Source organism: Mastigoproctus giganteus, chromosome 3 (genome assembly GCF_048544385.1).
Source record: "Mastigoproctus giganteus isolate SK-2022 chromosome 3, ASM4854438v1, whole genome shotgun sequence".
NCBI lineage: Eukaryota > Metazoa > Arthropoda > Arachnida > Uropygi > Thelyphonidae > Mastigoproctus > Mastigoproctus giganteus.
The window spans coordinates 172303399-172325242 of NC_143577.1; the positions used below are offsets into that span (position 1 = coordinate 172303399).

Sequence of the window (21844 nt, forward strand, 5' to 3'; positions counted from 1 at the left end):
ATCTAGCTACACAGTTAAGAAATAGTACCTTTCTTCCTAATATGTAACATATGTAGGTTCACTGGCATATATACAGAAATTGCACTGGAGATGTCCAAAGGCACCAAGGAAAATCTTGAAAGCCCTGTGCTGGACTAGATTTAGTGAAGACACTCCATACGCCAGTGCAGTCTTCTATGCAGAGTCATAAACTGGAGCTCCACAGCATCAACTGGATCTCATTAAGATTTGATATAGGTGTGGTACCACCATCATCATCATCAGCCATTTTCAATCCACTGCAGGATGAAGGCCTCTCCAGCAACTTTCCAGTTCCTTCTGTTTTGAGCACTGGCCATCCGTTTACTACCCAAAAACTCATGAATTTCATCTATCCATCTCCGCCTTTGTCTTCCAGGTTTTCTTCTAGCTCCTCTTGGGTACCATTCTGTTATTTTCTTAGTCCATCTGTCATCATGTCTTCGAGCTATGTGTCCTGCCCAAGACCATTTTAGTTCTTTAGTTTTGATAAGAATATCCTTTACTTGAATTTGCTGCCTAATCCATGTGTTTCTCTTCTTATCTAACAGTCTGATTCCCAATATAATTCGTTCCATTCTTCGCTGTGTAGTTCTCAGCTTCTCTTCCATTCTTTTGGTGAGTGCCCAAGTTTCACTTCCATAAGTCATGGTGGGGAGTATACATTGATTCATTATTTTACGTTTCAGACAAACTGGGATATTGCTCTTCAGTATGTGACTATATTTCCTGAATGCTATCCATCCAAAATTTATTCTTCTCTTGATTTCCAGCCACTTATCATTATTACAGCTAATAACTTGTCCCAGATAAGTACATGACTCCACCTTTTCAATTACTGCTCCTTCAATCATTATTTCCCTTTGCGTGGCATACTTGTTCATCATTACTTTTGTTTTAGCCATATTCATCTTTAGTCCAAAATCCTTACTAACTGTGCATAACTGATTAAGATTTTCCTCTAATTCTTTGGGATCGTGGCTTATGACCACAATGTCATCTGCAAATCGTAAATGGTTTAGGTACTCTCCGTTCACATTGACTCCTTTCTGCGACCAGTCTAATCTTCTGAAAGCTTCCTCAAGGGCAGCAATAAACAGCTTCGGAGATATTGTGTCTCCTTATCGAACTCCTTTCTTGATTTTAAATTTGCTACTGTCTTTGTCTAGTCTAATAAAGGAGGTAGCACTCATATATTTTCTTCAAAATCATAATATATGGAGTATCTATGCCTTGTCTTTCCAGTGCCCGAAACATTGCCTTATGCTGTATGGAGTCAAATGCCTTTTCATAATCCACAAATGCCAGGCATAATGGTGTTTTATATTCATTTGCTTTCTCCATTATCTGTGATATTACGTGAAGGTGATCCATAGTTGAGAATCCTGTCCTAAAGCCAGCTTGCTCTTTCGGTTGATTTTCATCAAGTATTCTTTCTAATCTGTTAGTAATGACCCTTGTGAACAATTTGTAGATGTGGGATAACAAGCTAATTGGTCTATAATTTCCAATTTCTGATTTATCTCCTTTTTTATGCAGCAAAACTATGATTGCATTATTCCACTGCTTAGGCATCACACCTTTTCTAATGCACTTTGTGAAGAGCCTTGCCAGTTTTTGTGTTATGTCTCTTCCTCCCAATTTTAACAACTCTACAGTAACTTCATCTTCCCCCGGGGCTTTCCGATACTTCATTTTCTTCAATGCATATTCTACCTCATCAGGAAGAATATCGGGTATGTCGTATGTGTTGCTACTTTGCAATCCATCTTCCCCACTGCTGGTATCATTCCCTCGCTCCTTGTATAATTCTCTATAGTAGTCTTCTGCTATTTTAATTATGCCTTCTCTGCTGTTTAGTAGTAGCAGTAGCAGTAGTGGCATGTGATGCAAGAAAGCAAATGTATGAGCTTATGCAGCATCAGCAAAAAAAAAAAAAAAAAAAAATCACACCATTCCCTCCAAATGCCTGTCCGGTTCCTCCTTAAATTAATTCAACCTATCAACTTCCACAACAACATGGAAGATTGTTCCAGCAATTAACCACCTGCTGGCTAAAGGCAAATTTCCGCACATCTATTCTACATCTGTCTTTTCTTAATTTGAATTTATGCCCGCTTAGATTCGTAATCTGAACAAGTGGAAGGCTCCCATCAGAATTCAGCGTGCTCAACCCATTCAAGTCCTTATATACCTCAATCAGATCACCGTGCAGGTGCCTAGTGTCCAGCCACTGCAATTTGCAGAACTTAAGCCTCTCTTGATAAGAGGATCCCTTCATTCCCTCACCAATCTTGTTGCCCTTCTCTGTACACGTTCAAGTAAATCTACATCCTTCCTACAATGAGGCCTCCAGACCTGTATGCAGTATTCAAGGTGTGGCCTGACCATTACCTTATACAGAGGGATAATCACCTCCTTTTCCCTACTATCAAAATTCCTATATATCATTGACAAAACCCCATGACCAGCCCTGGCAGCCTGTCTGCATTGCTCAGAGAACTTCATATCTGATTGCACAATTACTCCCAGGTCTTTTTCATTTTCTACCACCTTAAGTGTAGTACTACACAGTTGGTACGTTTCTCTGGGGTTACTTCTACCCACATGCAGTACTTTGCATTTGTCAAGGTGAAACTTCAGTTGCCACTTCTCAGCCCATCTGCCCAAATTTTGTAGATTCTGTTGCAGTAGCACACTGCCATTACTGTCATTAACAACCCTGCCAACCTTTGTATCATCTGCAAACTTCGACACTAAGCCCGATATACGTTCATCAATATCATTGATAAATATACAAAACAACAGTGGACACAACACCGAACCCTGTGAGACTCCACTAATAACATTAGTCCACGAAGAGCAGCACCCATTGATTACCACCCTCTGTCTTCTCGCACTTAACCATCCTTTTATCCATTGTAGCAACTTACCCTTAATACCATTCTGCTCCAATTTGTACAAGAGTCTTCCATGCGCAACAGTGTCAAAAGCTTTCCTGAAATCCAAATATATGATATCAAAATTATTTTTTGCATCCAGTTCCTTTGTAACCACATCATAATATCCTATCAAATTTGTCAGACAAGACTTTCCCTTAACAAACCCATGCTGTGTCTGAATTATTGCTGCAGTCTTGTCTAGATGATCCTGCAATGCATCTTTAACCATCGAAGAATAGCAATGGTGTACTTTATAAGTACATCATCACTATTCTTCAGTTTCAGTATCATTTGTCTTTCTGTATTACTGCTCATGGCTTCTGATTTAAATCCTTTGTTTTCCCTTAATGCTTGTTCTACTTTTCTTGTGTTAAATCTTCTTATGTCCTCTCTGAGTCTCTTTTTAATGGCTTTGCATAACTCAGTATACTCAATTTTCTCCCTGTCAGTGTTTTTCTTGCTCTTCATTTGTCGTCTTCGGTTCATCATGACAAGTGTTTCTTGACTAATTTTTTCTTCTTTGGATTTCTGTTTCCCTATAGGTTTCTTGGGCTTTATCACTTTCAGAAAGTTGTAATATTCCTCGTCGATATCTTCGTCCTGAGCAGTCTGCAGAAGCTCAAACTTGTTCTTAAGTTCCAGTACATACTGCTTTTTCTCCTCCTCTGTTATCTCAAAGACCTTTGTATTATTTACTCGAGTCAGTTTTTTCCTTTCCTTTCCTACATCTATATCAAGTGTACATCTTACCATTCTGTGATCACTTCAAACATTTACCTTATTCAGGACGGTAACATCATTCACAATATATCTTCTGTTAGTGAGGATGAAGTCGATTTCATTAGTTGTTAATCCATTTGGACTCTTCCATGTGTTCTTTCTGTTCACCCTTTTCTTGAAAAAAGTGTTCATTACTGACAGTCCTTGAGATTCTGCAAATTCCACAAGTCTTTCACCTCTTTTATTTCTTTCACCAATTCCAAAATTTCCTATAGTTCCTCTTTCTGCACTGTTTTGCCTTTTTACAACCTTAGCATTGAAGTCCCCCATAATAATAGTGTAGTGGGTTTTCTGCTCATCGGTGTGGTACCATAGAGCCATCCTTTTCCCATGTTATGGAAGATATAACAATTGTATTCATTATATTCATCTTATTTGCACAATTAGTTCATATTTATCCCAGGGGCTCACATCTCTGGTGAGTATGGGATTGGCACACCCAGTGTCCTGAGCTGCTGGATATCATCATTCTTCGCTTTCTTGTTGATTCCCTTCTACTTTTCTCTCTCTCTCTTAGGGTAACTTGGGAATTTTTTTTTGGCTGGTGCAGCATAAGCCTTGGGCTTCCTTGCACCATATAGATAATAATAATAATAATAATAATAATAATAATAATAATAATAATAGAAGATATCAGACCAGTTAGAGAGTCAGAACATAATGGCCTAACAGCAGAAAGGATGCAAGCAGAGGAGCAAAGGATGCAAGGAGCAATTAGTCATAGATGCTGCAGTTATGGAGCAAGCCTTCAAGAAGCACTGCAACCTATACACGGCCTACATCAATTACAGCAAGGCCTTCAACTCCGTACCTCATAGCTGGCTAATAGAGACCCTGAAGATCTACAAGGTCAATCCGATAGTGACAAACTTCCTAGGAGCAACAATGGTGAAATGGAGTACCACCATTAAGGTTGAGAACATCACAACCACGCCAATCCCCACTAGAAGAGGAATCTTTCAGGGAGATGCTCTGAGCCCACTATGGTTCTGTCTAGCACTCAACCCGCTATCCTCCATGCTCAACGGCAGCAAGTATGGATATAACCTCAAAGAAGGAAGAAAGAACCTGTACACCCTCACCCACCTAATGTACATGGATGACATCAAGCTCTATGCAGCAACCGAGTAGCAACTCCAGCAACTACTCTGGATCACCGAAGAATTCAGCAAGGACATTAGGATGGAATTTGGTTTAGAAAAATGGAAGACCCACACACTGCACCAGGAAAAATTAGTTGGCCGAAACTACCAGCTGCTGACTGGTAAAGAGATTGAAGCTATGACAGAAGGAGAGACCTACAAATACCTAGGGATGATGCAGGCTAAGCAGTTGAAACACAAGGAAATCAAGAAGTGCCTGAGCGAAAAATATCATCAGAGACTCGGAAGCCTGCTGAAAGTAAAACTGAATGGAGGGAATATAGTTAAATCCATAAACACCTATGCAGCTCCAGTAATAATATACACATTCGGGGTCATAGATTGGACTAACACCGAGCTAGAAGATATCATGCGAAAGACAAGGACAATGATGACTAAGAGTCGGCAACACCACCCAAAGTCAGTGGAGAGAATAACAGCAGAATTGTTATTCTCTCCAGCAGTGGAGAGAATAATAATTCCTCAGAAAGAGGGAGGAAGGGGCCTGATAGGCCTGACAGAACAACAGAAAACAGTGATAGTTAACCTGAAGGATTACTTCGAGAACAACACAGCACCACTCCACCAGGCCATAAGGAAGATAGATAGATAAGTGGTATACCCCACTCAACCTAAGTGAGGAAACCCCTCCCACCCAAACAGTACAAGAAACGAAGATAGAAAAATGGGCAAAGAAGACACTCCATGGCAGACACTACAATGACCTCCATCAAGATCACATCGATAACATTGCTTCCAATGTATGGCTCACAAGCGGGATGCTCTTCCCCAAAACTGAAGGATTCATGCTGGCCATCCAAAACCAGGTAATCAACACCAGAAACTATAGAAAATACATTGCAAAGGAGACCGGAACATCAGATGACACATGTCAACGATGCCACCTGGCCTCAGAAATGATCCAAAACATCACCATGGGGTGCAAGGTGATCACCCAGACTGAGTACACTCATAGACACGACCAGGTAGCCAGGATAATACATCATAAGGTAGCGAGGAAATACCAGATGACCAAAGAAAGGTACTGCCTGGGGTTCATACTACAAGTATGAACCCCAGGCAGTACTAGAGACCCGAACCCACAAGCTGTACTGGGACTGCGCCATAATAACGGATAAGACCATCCTGCACAATAGACCGGACATAACCCTTGTGGACAAGATTGAAAAGGCTACCTACCTGATTGACACAGCGGTGCCGAACACTAGCAATGTCCAGAAAACCCATGAGGAAAAAATTAGGAAGTACATGAACCTGATTCATGAGATCAAGGAGATGTGCCATATACAAGAAGTATCAACCATCCCAATCATCGTATCAACAACTAGTATGGTACCAAAGACTCTACATTGCAGCCTAGCAGCAATAGGTCTCCCAGAGAACACCTACAAGGAACTTCAGAAAGTCACAATCCTGAATACCTGTAGGATAATCAGAGATTTCCTCGACCGACAGTAACACCAGACATTACGACCACCCTGTGTACTTAGTAGCAGTACCCGTCACGGGTGGAATACCCCAATCAGGGAGAAATAATATAAGAGCAATAATAATAATAATAATAATAATAACAGTTGATCGAAGAAAGTGCACCGTACTACAAGTACGAACCCCAGGCAGTACTAGAGACCCCAACCCACAAGCTGTATTTGGACCACGTCAAAATAACGGATAGGACAATCCCGCAACAGACCGGATATAACCCTTGTGGACAAGAAGGAAAAGGCTACCTATCAGATTGACATAGCGGTACCCCACACTGGCACCCTGCAGAAAACCCATGGGGAAAAAATCAGGAAGTACGCGAACCTAAGAGAGGAGATCAAAGAGATGTGGCATATGCAACAAGTAACGACCATCCCGATCATCGTGTCAACCATAGGTATGGTGCCAAAGACCCTACATAAGAGCCTAGTAGCAATAGGTCTCCCAGCGAACACCTACAAGGAACTCCAGAAAGTCGCAATCCAGAACACCTGTAGGATTGTCAGAGAATGTCTCGACCAACAGTAACATCAGACATAACAACAACCACCCTGTGTACTTGGTAACAATACCCGTCACGAGGTGGAACCCCCAATTACGTAGAAATAATATAAGAGCAGAAATAATAATAATAATAACTGCATAGATGCTTCTTGAAGTTAAGTTTAGAGTCAAGTATTAGGCCTAAGAACTGTATACTGTTGTTAAGTGGTATTAGTTGGGTTCTCAGCACCAGCTCAGGATCTGAATGAAACTGGCACCTTTTACAAAAGTGGATGGCTGTGATTTTCGACACAGAGGGGTGTAGCTCTTATGGGAAGCCAATGACTCTATTTTGTTTATTGAGAACTGAAGTTATCATTCAACAGAGCAAATATTCATCAGGGGCAAGATATTGTCAATATTAGCATGTGCCAATATTAGTTGGAATGTTCTCACTTTGATTGTTTACCCTAAGCAAAGAGCATGGCACTCAGAACTGATCCTTGTGGTACACCTTCTTGGGCAACTGATTGCAATAGAACACTAAGGTAACAAACTTTAAAAGCTCTGTTTTGGAGAAATCTCTGTATAATCTGCCCCAAAGTCTTGTGACATCAGATTTTGAAGAATGCCATAGTACCCTGTGATATCAAAGGATTTTTCAATCCAGGCACACCATGATCATTTTGGATAAAAGTATTCTGTATGTTAGACTCTGCCTTAATATAACACTGACCAATTTTTTTCAGAACCTTTTCTTTTTTTTCTTTTTTTTTTTTTGTCAGAGCTTTCTTGTCAAGATGCTGAAGAAAGATAATATATCCCATCTGGATCTGGTACACCATTTGCTAATCTGCTTAAGATATCCTCAAATTGAAATATTTTATGGAAAAGGCACAGCTGTAATGAAATTTACATTATACAGTTCTTCACTTATTTTTCTTGTTCATATGCTGCTATGCCTAAAATTTGGACATGTGATTCTGCTCGGGCATTTTAAAATTTACACTGGAGAGGATAAATCTTTACTGTTCAAACTCAAAATGGATGAGGGAGGAGATGATGGCAGAAGAGCTTTACCCTTCAGTTTGTGATTTTAGTTTAAGTTTTTTTTTGAAATTAATAAGGTTGTTATTTATTGGCTACTTGTAGAATAAGTTTCTCTTTGATAAATAACATAATTTTTATTTGTTAGGGTTACCTGCTGGGTTACTGGACTATACTGTTTGACTAGGTCATATGTATATCAACAATACCTCTATATAGATCTCTACAGCTCCACTATATATTAGAGACTGTGCATGGTTCTATCTATTTTTGGGATCCAGCCTCAGTCTGTTTGTGGTGATCTAGTTTTATCTTTTTTTTTTGGGGAAAGTAGAACATCCAGTGTCCATTTCATCATCCACTTAAAGATCAAAGATTAGCTTATCCTCAGAGGTACTGACATCAATTATCCACATTGGTTGAGAATAGAATACCTGGCCTTTCTTAGATATCTAGAAGTTGATTCTTTAATTTTACAGCTTCTGTGGAGTATAAGAAGAAAGTAGGCAAGCAGGGTACTGTTAGTAACACCTACTGCAAACTGCTCCTTAGAGGTGTTTGAGATGAAAGTATGATGTGAGCTAAGTGAATAATTAACATGGAGAGAGATACAGTGACATCCATGTACATTGCAATTGACTGGTGATTCTGAGTTGGTGCAGCATAAGTGAGTTCTGACATATTGAACATAACCTGCTTCCTAGCTTCTTGAAAAATTACTTTCTGTTCAACATTGTTCTTTTCATTCTTTTTTTCTTACATTCAAGCATTAGTATTAACAGAGACTTGAATTTGATCTTGCAGTTTCTGAAATAGCTAGTTTAACATTCATCAGCTCTCACTCTGAAGTTACTCCTTTGGAACTATTTAAAATTACCTCCACATAGGTAATCCAATAAAGTTTGAGATCTTAAGCAGAATTTCATAATGCTTATGGCATGCTGTTTCAACAAATAAATCTCTCCTCACCATTTTGAGTCAATCTGCAGCATTTCTAAACATTTTTGAATTATAAACAGTGGAAAAGTACTCAAAGATTTGGGCAAAAATGGTCTAAGATAAGGAATGTTGGATATTATTGTTGGTGAATCTGTGTCTAGCCTTTTTTATTTCAAAGAGCCATGGTATGTTTCTTGTAAGTCTGAGTAAGATGAGATCTGGGCTCAAGTGTAGCATGATTGTAATAATCCACCTTTGCTCCATTTAGGCAAGGAGGATAATGTTAACTTCAGGTGACTGGCCCACTACATGGAGGCAGGAGGGGTACCACAAGTGACCAAGCAGTGAATAATGATGGTTAAGTTAGTAAAGTTAATAAATATATTAAGAAAAGAAAGGAGGATTTCCATTTGGCATTGTTACTTGAAATTTTTTCAAAATAGAATCATGTGAAATAAACAAAAGAGAAAGATACTAGAAATGAAATAAGTGTTACTTATAAATGGCACTCTAAAAATCATACAAGAAAATCACTTGAGCAGTACTGCTTGGCACTCAGAACCAAAAGCCAAAGAATACAAAACACTGACAAATACTGTTGTGTACTGTGATTTTTGTTCTGTGGTGGTGGTGGTGGTGGTGGTGGTGGTGGTGGTGTGTGTGTGTGTGTGTGTGTGTGTGTGTGTGTGCGTGTGTGCGTGTGCGTGCGTGCATGTACACATACTATTTATAGATACACATTTATATAATATAAAGCATAACATACATTACCCTCCAAAAATATCCAGAATATAATTTCACATTAACATCACTGTCACTCATTTCAATAGCATGCCAGTTCCCCCACTCCACCTCCCTTTAAGAAAAGAAAGGAAGATTTCCTTTCCACCCTCCTGGGTAAGCTTTCCAACAATGAATGATAAACTACAGTGGGTATAGTCTTCCATTTCTTCAGTAGAACAGTGGCTGGTTGAGACAACCAATGTTCTAGTTCATCCAACAGCTGTTCTGCAGGATTCAAATCAAGACACGACAGATATTTGAACTTTTCTACATCCATGTCCATGAAACATTCTCAAATGGCACTAACGATATGGCACAGGGAATTATCCTATACACAAACATGGCTCCATATCAAAGAACTGCCCCAACATAGGAAACATGGAACTATCCAAAATCTTAATGTAGGCATCTGCATTCATGGTTTCCTGTGCAACCACCAAAGGTCATAGGCCACCCATGAGGAACACTACCACACGATAACCCCAACTCCTTCAAACTTCATTGTGAGCACAATTCATTCCAATGCAAGGCATTTTCTGCACATCCTTCATACCCACAGTGGCCCATCTGATAGCGGTGTAGTAAGATTTATCACTCCATACAGTACTCTATGGGCCAATTATGGTGATAATTTCATCCTGCAACACAAAATGTGGTTTTGTTTTATTGTTATTTGGATTTTAGGAGCATTAGCATAAGGCCATATTGCTCCGGAGATATGCGGTGGTCATTCCCTGACCTTTCCGCATCCTCCTCATTTGGTAGTCACGGGCTCAAACCCCGGTCTAATCAAGAAGCGTGTGCTATGCACTGCTGCTCCTGCCCACCTGGCTATGGAGGCACCTGTGGTTTTGTGATACTGCCTTATGTGCCATTGCTCAGTCATGAAAAGTGAGGCTGTAGATCTCTGTACAAAGATGTCCAAATGAAACATACTGTGCTATTAAGCACTGTCTGATTACATTGAATGAGCTTGTCTGTGGTCCTGGTGTACTATTGTATGGTAGTGGTACCTTCACTCTTCCATTTCATGATACTATCACCAATAGTGTAGATACCACCAATACTATCACCAATAATGTAGGCCATCAGTAAATGCACATATTGACAAGATAGAAATGTGATATTTGTTAATAACGTCTGTCTCAAAATCAGTCAGCTTGGCTATATGCACAATGATGAGACACTAACTTGTGTAATTAATATGTCTTCCTCATATACCAGTCTGAGTCACTTATTTATCTGGGAAGTATGATGTACTATGAAAAAAAGGGTGTCCAGATTCTTACCTGGAAGGTAGTGTAAACACTATCTTCCAGGTTTTTGGAAATCTGGAGGGTACACTCCAGATTTCAAAAAAGTAACAATAACATTAAAAAAAATAACATAAAATTTGTTACTGGAATGAATGATACCACTACAGCATTATATGTATGTGAAAATCACTTGTGATTTATGAACTACTACTCAGAAATACATGGTATTTTTAAATCATGAAAGAGTTATACTGACAGATTGTGAAGCTGTATAAACAAACTGTTGAACTAGTAAACAATTAGATCACAAAAACCAGGTAAAGAAAAGCTTTGTTACCAAGCACTCATATAACTGAAAAGTTCTAGTAACCAGCATATTTATAGTGTCATTAACTACAGTAGTTTTCTTTGTGGTTCATATTAGAAAAAATGTAACTTGTTGTGGACCGAATCCCTTTTTGTCATAAAATTAATAAAACGTCAAGTAATATTACAATAATATATTTTTATTTCCTTTTATTAGAAAACATTTACTTATTACAGTACACAAATAAAGGGCATTCAGTGTGACATATGATATATATATATATATATTTTTTTATTCACACATGCAATTAAGATACCTTATAAAAATGCAAAACTAAAATGATTACTTGTTGCCTGAAAAAAACTTACTCCCTACTATATAAAATTCACTATTGTGATCTGGCCAATTTAGTCTGCTTGAGAGAACTGAAGATTCAGTTATTTGCATTTTTGCAGCTATAGCTTATACATTTTGAAAATATTTAATTTGAATTGATGTTGAATTTCTATAGTACTATCATCATCATCATCAGCCATTTTCAATCCACTGCAGGATGAAGGCCTCTCCAGCAACTTTCCAGTTCCTTCTGTTTTGAGCACTGGACATCCATTTACTACCCACAAACTCATGAATTTCATCTATCCATCTCCGCCTTTGTCTTCCAGGTTTTCTTCTAGCTCCTCTTGGATACCATTCTGTTATTTTCTTAGTCCATCTGTCATCATGTCTTCGAGCTATGTGTCCTGCCCAAGACCATTTTAGTTCTTTAGTTTTGATAAGAATGTCCTTTACTTGAGTTTGTTGCCTAATCCATGTGTTTCTCTTCTTATCTAACAGTCTTATTCCCAATATGATTCGTTCCATTCTTCGCTGTGTAGTTCTCAGCTTCTCTTCCATTCTTTTGGTGAGTGCCCAAGTTTCACTTCCATAAGTCATGATGGGGAGTATACATTGGTCCATTATTTTACGTTTCAGACAAACTGGGATATTGCTCTTCAGTATGTGACTATATTTCCTGAATGCTATCCATCCAAAATTTATTCTTCTCTTGACTTCCAGCCATTTATCATTATTACAGCTAATAACTTGTCCCAGATAAGTATATGACTCCACCTTTTCAATTACTGCTCCTTCAATCATTATTTCCCTTTCTGTGGCATACTTGTTCATCATTACTTTTGTTTTAGCCATATTCATCTTTAGTCCAAAATCCTTACTAGCTGTGCATAACTGATTAAGATTTTCCTCTAATTCTTTGGGATCATGGCTTATGACCACAATGTCATCTGCAAATCGTAAATGGTTTAGGTACTCTCCATTCACATTGACTCCTTTCTGCGACCAGTCTAATCTTCTGAAAGCTTCCTCAAGGGCAGCAGTAAACAGCTTCGGAGATATTGTGTCTCCTTGTCGAACTCCTTTCTCAATTTTAAATTTCCTACTGTCTTTGTCTAGTCTAATAAAGGAGGTAGCACTCTCGTATATTTTCTTCAAAATCATAATATATGGGGTATCAATGCCTTGTCTTTCCAGTGCCCGAAACATTGCCTTATGCTGTATGGAGTCAAATGCCTTTTCATAATCCACAAATGCCAGGCATAATGGTATTTTATATTCATTTGCTTTCTCCATTAGCTGTGATATTACATGAAGGTGATCCATAGTTGAGAATCCTGTCCTAAAGCCAGCTTGCTCTTTCGGTTGATTCTCATCCAGTATTCTTTCTAATCTGTTAGTAATGACCCTTGTGAACAACTTGTAGATGTGGGATAGCAAGCTAATTGGTCTATAATTTCCAATTTCTGATTTATCTCCTTTCTTATGCAGCAAAACTATGATTGCATTATTCCACTGCTTAGGCGTCACACCTTTTCTAATGCACTTTGTGAAGAGCCTTGCCAGTTTTTGTGTTATGTCTCTTCCTCCCAATTTTAACAACTCTACAGTAACTTCATCTTCCCCCGGGGCTTTCTGATTCTTCATTTTCTTCAATGCATGCTCTACCTCATCAGGAAGAATATTGGGTATGTCGTACGTGTTGCTACTTTGCAATCCATCTTCCCCACTGCTGGCATCATTCCCCTGCTCCTTGTATAATTCTCTATAGTAGTCTTCTGCTATTTGAATTATGCCTTCTCTGCTGTTTATAAGTACACCATCGCTATTCTTCAGTTTCAGTATCATTTGTCTTTCTGTATTACTGCTCATGGCTGCTGATTTAAATCCTTTGTTTTCCCTTAATGCTTGTTCTACTTTTCTTGTGTTAAATCTTCTTATGTCCTCTCTGAGTCTCTTTCTAATGGCTTTGCATAACTCAGTATACTCGATTTTCTCCCTGTCAGTGTTTTTCTTGCTTTTCATTTGTCGTCTTCGGTTCATCATGACAAGTGTTTCTTGACTAATTTTTTCTTCTTTGGATTTCTTTTTCCCTATAGGTTTCTTGGGCTTTATCACTTTCAAAAAGTTGTAATATTCCTCGTCGATATCTTGGTCCTCAGCAGTCTGCAGAAGCTCAAACTTGTTCTTAAGTTCCAGTACATACTGCTTTTTCTCCTCCTCTGTTATTTCAAAGACCTTTGTATTATTTACTCGAGTCAGTTTTTTCCTTTCCTTTCCTACATCTATATCAAGTGTACATCTTACCATTCTGTGATCACTTCCAACATTTACCTTATTCAGGACGGTAACATCATTCACAATATATCTTCTGTTAGTGAGGATGAAGTCGATTTCATTAGTAGTTAATCCATTTGGACTCTTCCATGTCCACTTTCTGTTCAACCGTTTCTTGAAAAAAGTGTTCATTACTGACAGTCCTTGAGATTCTGCAAATTCCACAAGTCTTTCACCTCTTTCATTTCTTTCACCAATTCCAAAATTTCCTATAGTTCCCCTTTCTGTGCTGTTTTGTCTTTTTCCAACCTTAGCATTGAAGTCTCCCATAATAATAGTGTAGTGGGTTTTCTGCTCATCTAGAAGAGTCTCAATTTCAGTGTACATTTCTTCAACCTCTTCATCATCATGGCTCGATGTTGGTGCATAAATCATTATAATCTTTAGCTTGTATCTCTTAGAAATCTTGAGTATTAGTCTTGACACTCTTGGTGATGTACTTTTGAATTCCAAAATGTTGTTTTTAAAATCTTTATGGACCAGAAACCCAATTCCACCTTCACTCCTTTCACTGTTTCCATTGGTGTACAGCAGATTTCCACTTGATAAACTTATAAGTGATTCATTTCTTCTTCTTGTTTCAGCCAAACCGATGATATTCCAATTCACATTTTCTAATTCCTTTTCCAGCTCTAATATCCTGTCTTCACCGATGAGTGTTCTTACGTTATAACAGGCCAAGTTCAATTTCCGTGCATGGCAGCCTGGTCGTACCCAGAGATTCTTAGCACCCTCTGCTTCCACTCTGATCCTCTCGCTGCCGTAAGAGGGAGAGTGAAAGCTGCTGGGGACTGAGGGCCATTTGTATTGTTGTGCTCTCATTGCTGGAGGGTTTGGTCTTTTCCTCTTCACGCTGACCATGCGTCTTGAAGAGAACCACTCTACACGTTCGTTGCCACCTAAGTGACGTAACAGGGCTTACCATCGAGAAGGTGTGCATGAGTGGATTTTAGGGAGGCAGGCCAACCGGACTTCTCCTAAATCTTCTGTAATAGAGAGATATTGGATCCATCAGTGTTTTAGGCTGAGTGTCTGATAACACACAGGATACCTGTTCCCCTCTAAGCCTCTATAGTACTATACAATAATTAAAAGGGGTTTTTTTTTTTTTTTAATATAAAATAAGATTAAATTTCACTTGTTTTCCTGTTGGTTTGTTGGTTATACTTCCAAAATTTTATTTTCTATTTTTATCCATTGGGTTTTCCTAGATTCATGGGATGCTCATATAACCATATACCTTAATTCCATGTGTGCTGGATAACACAGCTTTTACTATAACAATAAAAATGTACAGTAGAAGCCCTCTAAACAACCCACCAGATTTCTTTATTAATCTGGTGGGTTAGTAAACATAGGGGATTAATCAACGTCCCTTTCCCTCTTTAAAACATACTGTTTTGATGCCCATGGCACATTGATTTATTTTAAATGTCATATATCCAATTAAGATTAGTAAATCAGTAAATGTACAAACTGACAAGCATTCAGCATGACTGCAGCCAATACAGTACACACCACACTCACCTATTGGGTTATATGCTCCCCAAGAGATCAGCTATATGTTTGTTCTAAACTGTGTTTGCACCTGTAAAGTTATTTGTTATTGTAATTACAGCACATAATTTAATTAAATATGTCAGTTAATAAAATATGGATGAGGTAAAAGAAATTTGTCATTTCTGTGAAAACTATGTTGGAAAGGTAAGGAAAGGTTCAATAAAGAACTAAAAAACTGCTGCTGAATTAGGTGTGGGTGGGATAACTGTAAAAGACTGGAATAAAAAATCATAAGAAATCTAGAAGGTTTAGGAGTCAGCTTGCTTCATAAGGGTCATTAAGTTCTTGCTCCACTTTAAAGAAATCAAAATTACATATAGTAAACAAGGCATTATGGCTGTGATTTATGTAAAAAAGAAAACATGTAACTTTAATCAGCAGACCTATAAAAGGAGCATCAAATAAAAGAATTAGGTCTTTTATGAAAAGACTGATGGTGCAGAAAGTGATGGATAGCGTGGATATTAGAAAAATTGCCTGGTATTAATGTAACGGGTATTAGTGGAGGATAATATCTGCTGATCAGTCTGCTGCTCAAAAAGTGAAAGAAGATTTAAAGTCATTTATGAACAAAGAAAGTTGATTGAAGAATAACTCCACAATATGGACAAAACAGATCCAAATTATAAAATGTTACCTACAAAGAAGGTGACTGACAAAAAAAAAAAAAAAAAACAGGAGAACCTGCCACGCTAGAAACAAAAAATCTAAAGAGAAAATCATAGTAGTCACCTGCAGCAATAAAAACGGAACTCACAAATTGCTGCTTTTTGTTCTGGCAAATCAACTAATCCTAGAGCTTTTAAAGAAATAAAAATTGTTCATCTTTACCATTTTACTATCACCCACAGAAATCAGCATGGATGGACTTGCATTATTCAAGGAACCTTTTTTTTTTTTTATCCCCAAATTTGTACCCTCTGTAAAGAAACATGAAGGAAATAAACTTACCTGAAAATGCTATTCTCTTTCAGGATAATGCTCCTTCACTTCCTAATTGTGAGGAACTCAAAGAAGGGGCCATAAAGTTCATGTTTTTACCACTAAATGTAACAGCCTTGATCTAGCCTATGGATAAAGAGGGAACTCTAGAAAATGTCTAAAGAGATGACATAGGCAAAAGTTTTTGAGTTCAATTTTGGAAAAAATAGAAGACACGAATATAGTTGCACAGAATCGTTAAAAGTTATTAACATCACAAACACATAAGGAGCACTAGCATGGAATGATATTCCAAATTCAAAATTGACTAAATGGAAAAAACTTTGGCCTAAGGTTGACGACACTGATTAAAGTTCTGAATTATATGAAGATAATGAAGAACATGGTTTATTATCTGATTTCAGATAAATTGAAAGTTACAATGATTTATAGTAAGAAACTATACACATTGTAATGATCTGTTGGAAACTGAAATGGACAACAGAGAAAACATACACACCATGATGAAAACAGCTGGATCTATATATGATAATGAATCAAATCCACGGCTGAAATTTCTCACACACTCACCAAAAATGCCCCAGATACAGCTTTACATTATATTGAACAACAGCAGTCTAACTGAACAGTAACAATGTGATGTTTATAAAAAGAAATTAATGAATTTAATCACAAAAAAAATGAAACGATGAAAAGTTAATCACATTTCATCAACTAAACAGATGAAAACCAATGATTTTATGAAAATGAATGTACATATATATACGTTTTAAGTAAAAACAGAATTCTTAAGGTATGTATGCACACACTTTTTTTTTTTTAATGATTCCCTGCATTAACCAGCTTTTTCGATTAGCATTAGTAGAGGCATTTGATGCAAGAAAGCAAGCTTATGCAGCATCAGCCAAAAAATAAATAAATAAATAAATAAATAAAAATAACCACTTCCACTTCACCCCTCTGTTCGTTCGAAATACCTGTCCAGCTGAGCCTTAAACTTATTTAGGCTATCAACTTCCACGACAAGGGATGGAAGTCTATTCCAGCAACCAACCACCCGCTGGCTAAAGGCAAATTTCCGTACGTCTATCCTACATCTGTCTTTCCTCAATTTGAATTTATGCCCTCTCAGGTGATTATTCTGAGCGAGAGGAAGAATCCCATCAGCATTGAGCAAGCTTAAACCATTCAAGGCTTTATACACCTCTATCAGATCACCACGCCAGTGCCTAGTCTCCAGACACTGTAATTTGCAAAACTTAAGCCTTTCTTTGTAAGAGCACCCCTTTGTTCCATTCACTAATCTTGTTGCCCTTCTCTGTATTCATTCCAGCATCTCTACATCCTTCTTGAAATGAGGCCTCCAGACCTGTATACAGTACTCTAGGTGTGGCCTGACCATTGCCTTATACAAGGGAATAATCACCTCCTTATCCTTGCTGGAAAAATTCCTGTATATCATCGACAATACACCATGAGCTACTCTTGCAGCCCGTCTGCACTGCTCAGAAAATTTCATATTTGCCTGCACAAACACCCCCAGGTCCCTTTCATTCTCTACCACTGTCAGTGTAGTACCACAGAGTTGATACGTTGCTCTGGGGTTGCTGTTTCCCATATGTAGTACTTTACATTTGTCAATGTTAAACTTCATTTGCCACCTCTCAGCCCATCTGCTCAACCTTTCCAGATCCTGTTGCAGTAGCATAGTGTCAGTAGTGTCCTTGACAACCCTGCCAACATTCGTATCGTCTGCAAACTTGGACATTAAGCTTGATATACCATCATCAGTATCATTTATAAATACAGAAAACAATAATGGACCCAATACTGAACCCTGAGGGACTCCACTAATAACATTAGTCCAAGATGAGCAGTGTCCATTGATTACCACTCTCTGTCTTCTCCCCCCTCAACAAACCCTTTATCTATAGCAGCAATTTGCCTCCAATGCCACACTGCTCCAATTTGTGCAGCAGTCTTCCATGTGCAACAGTATCAAAAGCCTTTCTAAGATCCAAGTATATAATATCAAAGTTATTCCCTGCATCCAGTTCTTTTGTGACTGCATCATAGTATCCAATCAAATTGGTCAGGCAAGACTTCCCCTTAACAAAACCATGCTGTGTCTGAGCTATAACTGAAGTTTTGTCTAGATGATCCTGCAGTGCTTCTTTAACCAGTGCCTCCATTAATTTTCCAGGAACAGAAGTTAAACTAACAGGTCTATATTTACTTGTGTCGCCCTTTGATCCTGTTTTGTGAATTGGGGTCACATTTGCACATCTCCAGTCCATTGGTACTTCCCCTGAGTCCAAGGAAGCTCTCATAATTATGGCTAAGGGTTTGCTGCCTCCTTCAATATAACTGGATAGATCCCATCCACCCCAGGTGCCTTTCTTGTATTTATCTTCAACAATTTCTCCTCCACTTTACTCTCAGTTATTACAATATTCTCTAGATTACTGCCAGAGTTGAATACACCTCTGGCATTCCCCTCGCTGAATAACTCCTCGTGTGAATGTCGATGCAAAATATTCATTTAGTTTGTTAGCTACCTGAGCAGGATCATCAACAGTTGACCCATCGATATCAAGTGGACCAATCTGATTCATCCCCTTCCTTCTAGAGTTTACATAAGTAAAGAACTCTTTGCTGTTTTTCTTTGCATCCCTTGCCAAAGATTTCTCGTAATCTGCCTTCGCCTGCCTAACCTCCTTTGTAACTTGGTTACAGATCAACTTGTATCTATCATAGGCTTCTGTGTCACATGTTAATTTGTATGTATCCCATGCATTTTTCTTCTCTGCCATATGTCTCATTAGTTCATCTGACATCCACTTAGGCCTAAACCTTGAAAAATATTTCTTTGTTGGTATGTAAAGCCTAGTAGATTCCAAGATAAGTTCTTTGAATTCTACCCATTTTGAATTTCTGTTGGTAACATCATCAGTTGGTCCCACTGTATAGAACTTAAATACTGTCTCAGTCCATCGTAGTCGCCTTTACGAAAGCAATAACCCTTCCCTTTACCCCTAATGGTAGTTACCTCTTTGAGTAAATCCCACTTCAGCACACTGTGATCACTGCCACCTAGTGGTTCATTTACCTGCAGATTCTTAATGCATGAGGAATCACTACTGATAATCAAATCAAGAGTATTACTCCCTCTAGTTGCCTCCTGAACATGCTGATGTAGAAAACAATCATCCAATAAATCCACAAAAGCCTTGCTAGTGTGTGAGTGACAGCCCCCAAATTCCAGTCAATATCTGGGAAATTAAAATCCCCCATTATAAGACTCTCTGATTTACTGGCCCACTCTATTTCCCTGTACAATTTCTTATTATACTCATTAGAGTCATTAGGCCTATAGCACACTACTATTCTCAATTTTGATCTCCCAATGCTTATGTCATGCCAAACTGACTCGACACTGCACTGTCCAGCAATGTCGACTGGCTTCACTTCCTTGGATTTTATGTATTTCTTAACTAATAGCATAACCCCTCCTCCCTTCCTATCCTGTCTATCCTTTAGACATTGTTCTCCCCAAATTCCAGTTCTGCATTCCTTATATCTGTGTGACACCACGTCTCTGAAATCCCCACAATATCTGCCTTTGATGTTTTGAGCAATACCTCAAATTCATCAAATTTATTTACTGAACTCCTAGCATTGGTGTACACACAAGTATACATGCACCTGTTCTTTTTCTTAGCTGCCCTAACACAACCCATGTGTTTACTTGGACCACAATGATTCCCAGCAGTCTCTAAAATATGCTGCATCTTATTTTCCAGGCTGCTGCTCATTCCAATAGAAGCAGTGCAAGAATCACTGCCAGTGATTTCACCTCTGCCAGTGGCTACTGTTAATCTATTAGTCCTTGTATCCCCCCAATCTAGCAGTTTTCCGACCCACCTAACACTGCCTCGATAGCATCAGCAAATTTAACAGACCAACTACCAGTCGTGATGTCGGATAAGAGGGTTGCTACTGTACTTACATCCATTTTTATTATTAAAATTCTACATTGCCCAAAAAATTCCTTCACTAATTCAAATTGGTATAAAATTATGGTTATTGTTAAGTCTGTTTTCATTCTTCACATATACTAATGACTTTACTCCAGAAGAAACTATGCATCTAGATTTTGAATGCTTAGATAAATTACCCAGGTGTAAAAAAGGAAAACATGGATACCTTTTTGAGCATAATTTTTATTTGGTTCATACTGCTTAATAAGATCTTTTGCTCTGGCCGGATTTGCATATGGATATAATATTTCATTCAAACGTGGATCTCTCTGTTCTTTATTTAAAAAGTCAACTAGTTGGTCCACAGTCATACCTTTTTTCTTATTTCCGCCACATCTAAAAAAAAATAAATAAACATATACAATTTAAGCTTATTAATTTATTAATGTAAATTATATATATATATCAATTCCCAATTTAAAATAAGCATTGCCTTTCTGTGCAAAACAATCTCAATGGACTCTGTTAATACAGTAAACTTTTATTTCAACTGTCGAATATCTAGTTTTATGCAACATCTCATCCATTTTAACTGAGATACAAATTAACATATAACATATCATGGAATAACTGTAAATATTTAAATATTATTTTGTTCAATGTGCATTTCATTACTTTCATGTTACCGTTGTCCCGCAAGTGGCCAGTAGCAGTGCACTTGAAGCCCCATTCTGTTCCATGTGTTACTGTTGTTGCTTTTGGAGCATCAGTGACCATATTGCTCCATTGCATATTATGTTTGTACAATGTGTATTCAAGGGTTGATTTGCATGTTGTGCTGATTTTATTTCAAAACAATTCAATAATTCACGAGGCAAAGCCTTACTCCCTCCACCTAAGGTCGATAACTATAATCCCAATTGAGGTGACCTTTAGAAATTCCTCCAGTCACTAATAGAATTTTAACCCAAACCTTTCTGAATGAGTGATAAGTGGCAAAACCACCATACTATCATGGAGCACCCATGTTTCAATGCTGATCAGTACTCTTGTAGACCAAGTATTATTTTTCCGTTGAAACTAAATTTAACATAATGTAGTGCCAAAACTAGGTATTTTTGTGACAGTGGTAAAATATTAAATATATACTTCATTCTCTAATTACAGAATGCCTCCAGCTATATTTCTGTATGGATAATTATGGGACATAATAATCCATACAAAAATATAGATGGAGTCATTTTCTTTCTTTTGATTTTTTTTTTTTCACATGCAGAAGATGTTCCATCTCTCTTCTTATTCCAGCACTACGTAATATCCCCATATATCCCCATCTGTTGTGATTGTGAAATTTAAGTGTAGTGAATGATCAGAATGAACCTTGTCTAAGGTCCGTAATTTGACAAAGTGTGTGACAACTGCTGACCTGAACTAGTGACAACTGCTGAAAATAAAAAAAAAATAATAATAAATAAAAAATAGCTTT

The 21844-nt window shown here is 37.9% G+C and overlaps 1 protein-coding gene across 3 annotated transcripts in view; it reads right to left on the bottom strand.

Annotated features, from left to right (window-relative positions):
• Positions 1-21844, bottom strand: part of LOC150088410 (1-phosphatidylinositol 4,5-bisphosphate phosphodiesterase classes I and II-like) — a 1046313-nt gene that overhangs the window by 632793 nt on the left and 391676 nt on the right. For all 3 annotated transcript variants that reach the window (XM_090369498.1, XM_090369497.1, XM_090369499.1), the window contains exon 8: positions 20585-20754. In XM_090369498.1, coding sequence (XP_090225624.1) covers positions 20585-20754 — 170 coding nt within the window. The remainder of the gene's footprint in view (positions 1-20584; positions 20755-21844) is intronic.